The sequence below is a fragment of the Mastomys coucha genome, unplaced genomic scaffold (assembly GCF_008632895.1).
Source record: "Mastomys coucha isolate ucsf_1 unplaced genomic scaffold, UCSF_Mcou_1 pScaffold16, whole genome shotgun sequence".
Lineage (NCBI taxonomy): Eukaryota > Metazoa > Chordata > Mammalia > Rodentia > Muridae > Mastomys > Mastomys coucha.
In genome coordinates this window covers 24,795,415-24,803,373 of record NW_022196898.1, presented here as the reverse complement: position 1 = coordinate 24,803,373, position 7,959 = coordinate 24,795,415, and the positions used below count along the sequence as shown (strand labels likewise).

The following is a 7,959-nucleotide window of genomic DNA, read 5'->3' as shown; positions in this document are numbered from 1 at the left end:
GTCAAGGTTGCCTTTAAATAATGGGGGACATGACTTAATAAAAAATCAGTAGAGTGCACTATTTTTCCAAAACACAATAAGACTTACAGTAAACACTCAAACCTTCAGTTCAGTCATTGGCTAGGTGCAGGGTAGGAAAGGGAGACTCAGCTTTCTTGATATTGGTTGCCAGGAAACACACAAAAGCACCAGGGCAGAGAAAACAAACAACTCCATATTGCTGGGACATTGGCCTTTGGATGCAAGAACTTCACTGAGTGAGAGGGACTTTGAACCTGCTGAAAAGGATGAAAGCAGTGAAGGTCAGTCAAAGAGGTTAGAAAAAGATGCTTTTCTAATTTTTTTCTTATTTTTTTTTTAATTAAATGTCAGCCACAAGGGGTTTCTTTGTCAGTATGAAGTGGGAAAATCCTGACATGAATTTCTAATGAATTCAGGGGAAACAGATTATAAAGAGTCCGATGTCTTGAAAACGAACTATGGTTCCAAGTAAATGAAAGATGTTCATTTTTTCCATCTTGGCTTAATGGTTTTGCTCCCTAGTTATATGGTTGGGCCTTTCATTTAAAATTTTATTCTAAATTGAACTCCATTTCAAAGGCACATACTGAAGCAGCAACAAGAGAAACAAACACAGAGAGCTGAAGAATGCTGAAGAGGGGTAAAGTTATTAGGAGCTACCCTGATCCTGCGCTTGGATTGAACATGAGGCCCCAGTCAGAACCAACATGCCTTGAGAAAACAGAAGGTCTTACTGCAAGTGAAGACTATGGTACAGGTCTCCTGGAAAACAAGCTCCGTGTGGAAGATTTTGTGAAGATACAACAAGTCTTTGAGGTAGGTGCTAGAAGATTTGGGCTCTTCACAAAGGACAGTAACATGAAATACATACTTTTGTTGAAATATGCCATAATATTATGCCTAAGAGATAGTTCAGTTCACATAAGTATGAAGCCCTGAGTTTGATACCTAGCACCCATATGAGAATCCCAGTGCTGAAGAGGTAGACATAAGGAGATCTCTAGAGCTCACTGGTCAGCCCATCTGCATAGTCAGTGAGTCAGCCAGTCCCAGGGAGAGCCCTTGTCTCAAAATATATGGTGGGTGTCCCCTGAAGAATGATCTACAGCTTCCACATATTTGTTGGTATACATGTGTATCTACACACACACACACACACACACACACACACACACACACTTATACACACACTTCAATATATTTTAATAGTCAAAGCATAGACTTGAAATAGTCAGGCTCAAGGTTAACATCAAATACTTAGTAGCATTCTCCTTCAATTCATTTCTCTGGGACAAACACTATCAATTTGAAGCTGCTACATAAAATTATCACCACTATCAAAAGGTACAATTTATTATTGCATATTTTTTAGAAATTAATACATTTTTACCAGAAAGTAAAAATTATACTTATTGTTGATAAAAGCCAGATGACTAAATTAATCCCTTGGTAAATAACTGTCCTTGTACTTGATACAAAAGGAGAACTGAGAAAATGCAAATATATGAGCCCAGTTTGTGAAAATTCATTTCTGCCTCCCCTTTCAAAGATGACATGGGCACTGTGGGGTCCTACAATCTTACAGGGGAACTGCTTCTCATGCTAATTATTCTCTCCTGGACTAATGCAAATCAAAGCAAAATTTGAGGTTTTTGTTTTAATTCTACATAGAAAATAAACCACAAGAAAATCACAACTGATCAATTTTCCTCTCCTTAACTTATATAATTAATTTGTAATTCTGCTACTATATAAACTGAATAGCATACTTCAAAGAGAAATTTAAGTTTTAAATGCATGCAGGAGGGACACCATTCAAGACCATGGAATTTACAGACATAAACCTCTATCCCTCCTGCGTCATTGTATTTGCTAGGATGTGATCTCAGGGCCCCATGAGCTCTTCCAAGGGGTGCTTGGAATGCCTATATTAATTGAAAGCAAATATGTAATGTTTTGGAATTTAATCTTAAAATTAGTAAAACATGAAATCTAGCAATTATACCAAACTGTAATTGGCACACATTTTAAACTTTACATACCACGAAGTAAAAAAATAGATGTGATAGCTAACGAATTGGCTCTTCAGTTAAGAGTGCTTTGTACTGGAGTACTGGAGGACCTGAGTTCAGGTCCATGTTAGGCACCTCACACTTTATCTGTAACTCTAGCTTTAGAAGGATTGATACTTCAAGTCTTTATGGGCACACACGCTCATACACACACACACACACACACACACACACACACAGAGAGAGAGAGAGAGAGAGAGAGAGAGAGAGAGAGAGAGAGAGAGAGAAAGAGACAGAGAGACAGAGAGACAGAGAGACAGAGAGACAGAGACAGAGAGAAGAGCAAATTAAAACTAAATTAACAAAAGCATTTACTGTTAAAAATATACTTGCCACTTCTTTGTAAAATAATTCAGAATCTACATATATGAGTTTCTATCATTTCTGTGCAACAAAATCTGTCATATTTAGCAACAGCAGGCATACTGCACTTCATTCTTTTAATCTTTCTATATTTGCTATTCATCTAACCTCATTTGTCTGAAAGATTCCAGTGTGTCTCATGCCTACTACCCTAAATGAGTTTGGCATGTTTTGTTAGTCACTGCAAACATTTTAACAACTTGAGGACACTCAAGAAAATAGAACAGCAGAATATGACAGCTTTGACTCCAGAATAAACAGAAATGTGGCAGTTTTGTTCTGGTGCTGACAAACACAAACAATAATGAGGTTTATACAGGAATTAAGGTGTTATAAAGTAGATGTGTTAATGAAACTGCTACTGAATGTAAAGGAACCATTTGAAACACAGGATAGTCATGAGCAAACGAAACCCAAATTACAACATCCAAGGGACATTTGAATGCTTTTTTGTGTAATGTTAAATTTTCAAAAACTTTCCACTTATTTTCAAATTGTAAGATGAAGAAAAATTAAAAGTGCAGAGGCTGGAAAACAAGAGAGAATGAAATTCCAAGTTTTCACACATCAGGAATCCATGGCAGTTTTCCTTTTAAAATGGAGAGACACGGGTGTAGTATCAGGAAAAGATGGGAAGGGCCTTACTGGTCACACACTCAGCAGACAGTATGGAACCACCTGACAGCAGGTGCACAACCAGGGCTTAGTGTCAGGAGCAGATAAGGGGAAATGTAGAGGGGGTGACAAAGGAGATGGCTTTGATGGAATCCATCCCACCTGCCACAGCAGTAGATCCATGTACCAGAGAGGGAGATGCTCCCAGGCATTCCTTCAGCCCATCACTCGAAAGGCTAGAATGTGAAGTCCATTCACAGGAGAAACACCAGGCTCTGGAAACAGCTTCATTTATCATGTATTATGTTTTGCTTGTGTAAAGACTGCTTATTTGAAACTGAAGAATTGTTGGGCATTAAACAAGACCCACCTCCCAAAAAACATGCAATGGATAAATAAAAATCAGAGTTTGGAGGTAATACTCAGTGGAGACCATTTGTCTAGTATCTTCAAGAACCTTGGCTAGGTCACCTGTGGCCAAAAAGAATCACATTAAAAAACCATCCTCTGTTTGTCCTGGTGCTGGGGAAGCTTACACAAGAGCTTTTGAAATGAGGTCCGTGTCTCAAAAATCAAACAAACAACAACAACAAAAAAAAACAAAAACAAAAAACAAAAGAAAAGAAAAACAACAAACAAACAAACACGAAAGAAAAACAAACAATAAAAACAAAGCAAAAACCAACAAGACAGTTTAACAAGTAAAGGCACTTGTCTGTAGAATCATAGAGACCTGAATTTGATCCTTGAAACTCATGAAAAGTGGACAGAGAACCAATTCCATAAAGGTGTCCTCTGACCTCCCCATATGTGGGTACAGGCTGCACATATGTAGATAGGGAAATAAATAGATGAATGGATGCATGAATAAATAAATAAATAAATAAATAAATAAATAAATAAACAAACAATACTTTAGAAATGAAACAGAAAAAAGAAAAGTAGAACAATTTTTTTTTTTTAAATTAGCAGTGATGGTCTGAGGAGACTCACAAACAGGAGGACATAAGCTTGATGCCCAGTACCTACATAAAAACAGGCACAGTGATGATAAACTGCAATTCCAGTGCTGAGGAACTGGAGGCAGGGCTCTATGGCCAGGCAGTCCAGCTGAATATGTAAACTTCAGGTTCAGAGTGAAACCTTGTTCTAAAAAGTAAAAGCCATTGAGGAAGACATTGAATGTTAATCTCTGGTCTCCACATGCAAGTGCACACAGGGTCATGAGCACCTGAAAATATAACATACATGCACACATGCAGAGAGAGAAAGGGAGGGAGAAGTAGAGGAAGGGAAGAGGAAGAAGGGGAGAGGGGGAGAAGGAGGGAAGGGGATGGAGGGAGAAATTGTTAAGGTCTATGAATGGACATTAAATATTTTACATTAATCTATAAGTAAGATATTCTATTCCATAGTATTATTTAGTTGTAGTAACAACATTTAGGAACGAAGTGAGACATGATCCCCGTTATACACTAGTATAGATGAGATATAATGATCACTACATTTGAGACCTGCAAGTCAGACTGGCTGAGCAGCTTTACCACATGCAATGTATGCAAACTGGTGTCCCTGTGCCTCAGTTTTCTTTACTGATGACATGGAGAAATGGAGGTTTTGTTATAACTAGGTGGAGTACAAGGACTTAGAGCAGTGCTTGCCTCACAGGAAAAGGTCTACATGAACATTCTATGTTATACATTTGATCAGCAGAGGTTGGACCACGTAGCATCTTATGTTGTATTGTTTCTACCTCATGTTATCTAAAGGGAATTCAGCTTCCAAATGGCACTTGCCATTATGTTCCTGTATTCTTCATTTGTGGTAGGAAATGAGAGTTGTACAAGCAAATCTTCACAGAGAGTACAAAGACATCATTTTCTCTTATTTCACATTCTATTTGCCAACGAAGGGGCTTTAATTGATGTCTTGATCATCTTTGGAACAAAGAAGTGGACAGGGTAAAAGGATTAAAAGGGAACATATAATTTCATTTTCTTTCCTGTGATGCTGTCAAGTGGTTACACATCAGCCAGAAGGGAGTAGAGCTAGGATTATTCATAGAACTGTAAAGTGCCTTTGTTCTAACTTTTTTTTTTGCAGAGCTTGAAATTTTTAAAGAAATGGCACACTCTCTGGATGCTTATATTGTTTTGGTGTCAACCATATTTTATATTTTCTATGGAACATCAAGAGCCAGAAATTGTATGACAGAGAGTGGCTATGACTGTTGGTTCTATAGGAATGAGCAGAGGTGGTCCAAGGGAAATGCGATTTCTTTGAAAAGCCCATCAGAGGCTCTATGTATGTTGAGATTCTTTTAAGATCTGGCTGCAAGGAGTCCAGGTACTTCTTTTCCTTCCAGTCTCTATAGCGTATCTCAGTGTGACAGAACGTTCTGTCTCAGCTTATGGCTCTTCCCTTTTCTGTTTGATTCAGCATGCTTGGCTCTCCAGGTATGAATTGCTTCTATTGGTACCCATGTTTGCTTCAGGCCTTATCCCATTCAGTCTTGTCCAGGCTTGGCTCTGCCATACCTACTGTTGTCTAACCTTTGCCCATGCCCTGCAGCATCTTTAGTTTTTGTTCCTTTTCTTTGCATATGGGTATATGTGTATGTATTTTCATGTTCAAGTATATGCATGTGGAAGGTAGGCATGTATGTATATGTGTGTATGTAGAGGCCAAGGCATAACCTTGGCTGTTATTTTTTTTTTTTTTTAGTAAGGATCCTTTTTAAGGCATTTTAACATTGATTACTTGTGAATTACACATCATATACCCCAATCTCACTCATTTCCCTATCCTCTATATCCACCCTCCAACATTGTGACCTCTCCCCAAAGATAACAAAACAACAAAACAACACAGCACAAAGCTCAACCAAACCAAACCAAACCAAACCTAAAAACTATCTTGAAATAGAAGTTGTGGTGTGTCATGGTGTGTCATAGAATAAACCTTTTTGTCCAAAGACCTTTACTTGCAAATGTTGATTGTAATGAGTCATTTATCTGGATTGATGCCCCTGGCTTCTGCCATATGCTCAATATTGGACTGGGACTCCTCTTGGTAGTCAGTTGCTGCCATGTATCATGAAGATACTGCAGCTTTGGATCTGCAGAACTGGTCCCTTCACCAGCTACAACAGTTGATATATTTGGTAGAAGTTTGATGGGTTAACTTGTTTCTTGGCAGTCTCCTTGGTCTTGTGCTGGCTTGACTGTGAGTCTCAGGGATCTACTAGCCCAAGGCAACTTTCTTTGGAGATGGTACTGTACAGAACTAAGTTCAAATGGATGAAGTCTTCACTCAGAAAACAAGCACATTAAGTTGAGGTTGTTCAGACTCTGAGCTCTTAAAATAAACAACTCCTATGATGAAATCACTGGAGAGAAAAGCTTGAAGGATTCAAAGATAAGAAAAACCCATTACACTTTTTATTAGCTTTTCTTTTTTAAAGGCATCTCAGTGGAGACTTCTGAGAAAGTAAGCAGGCAAGGCTTAATCTGTAACTCTATTATGTAGTACAAAGTTCATTCAGTAGCCAAAATCAATTGTCACCTGCTGAACAAATTCAGCAGGCCAGAGCCTTTCTCCCCAAGCTCCCTCACTGGAATCAAATGCTTATTTTTCATGGAAGCAAAAAATCAGCACAGCTCCGCAGGTCCCCCTCCTCAGCACCAAGGTAATAATGTCTGAAGAGATCCAACACTCCCACATCTGGCACAATTGAAATTGGCAGAGTAAATTCTTTGGTGGTTTCATCTGGCTTGTTATGATGTATGGACAATGTTAGTAAATAGTGTCATCATCCAAAAAAGTCATGGAAGACAAGATGGGCATGGATCTGAATGAAAAAGGTGTCTCCCTGCAGGCGCTGCCTTTGTGCACAGCTTGGCAAGAAGCAATAACCCACAGGGTATCTGAGACTGACAGGGATGAGTTTGTCATAGGGGAGAGGAGAAAGTGTACGTCTGGTGAACGAATGCTTTAACCTTCTGCTCTGGTTAGGCTGGAGCAGAGGGGGCAGCCATGGAGAAGCCTATCATCTAGGAGGGAGTAATGCGATGCTGCCTCTTGCTTTCCTTTGTTGTAAAACTCAGCACACAGGGGACAGCCACATGGACACACTTTATTGTAACTATACAACAACAATGAAGAAAATAGATAAAAAAGACTGCTAACCCATATAATTTTGATGCTGCACTTGTCCCATGTTCCCAAAGATAGCATGGCCGTAGTGGCTTATGAAACTACCAACTCTGACATAGCTAGAAAGAGAAGCCTGCGAAGAGTTCCTGGTCAGTTCCCAAAGTTCCACCTCAAGCTTGCTCAGGAACAAATCCTAAAGGTTTTTTTTTTCCTTCCTTCATTCTATCAGAAATGACTTAATCTATAACTCCATTAACAGAACAAAGGACCTTCAGTGGCCTTAGAGATGTGGCTTTAATAATGTTGATATTCCAGGTAGTGATGTTCTCTGCTGAAAACTTCCTGGGCTGTTATTTCTTTTGATTTGTCCATTTTCCATGTGTGCAAACATAGTTCCCTTAATTATCTTGACATATATCCTAGATTGTTACTCTTGATTTCCAACAAGGCTTTTTGGAAACTAGTTGGTTCAAGTTAGGTATCGCTATGTACACGGAATAAAATGAAAACCTTATGTAACTCAAGCATCAGTTCCATGCAAATACTGACAATGTTTTAAGTGCTCAGGATCCATGTGTGGCTAGTGGCTACTATATAGGATCACAGAGAATATTGTCACCATCACGAAAAGTCCTGTAGGCTAGTGTTGATTGGGTCTTTTCTTCCTTTTCTTTTTTCTTTCTTTCTTTCTTTCCTTCCTTCCTCTTCTTCTTCTTCTTCTTCTTCTTCTCCT

General features: G+C 38.8%; 1 protein-coding gene across 2 annotated transcripts in view; it reads left to right on the top strand.

The window, feature by feature from the left end:
* Wdr49 (WD repeat domain 49) overlaps positions 1–7,959 on the top strand; it is a 191,284-nt gene continuing 183,325 nt past the window's right edge. The window contains exons 1-2 of one of the 2 annotated variants that reach the window (XM_031374103.1): positions 1–315; positions 601–837. In XM_031374103.1, coding sequence (XP_031229963.1) covers positions 649–837 — 189 coding nt within the window. In that variant the 5' untranslated portion in view covers positions 1–315; positions 601–648. Of the gene's footprint in view, positions 838–7,959 lie in introns of both variants that reach the window. The other variant, XM_031374104.1, reaches the window with a different exon arrangement.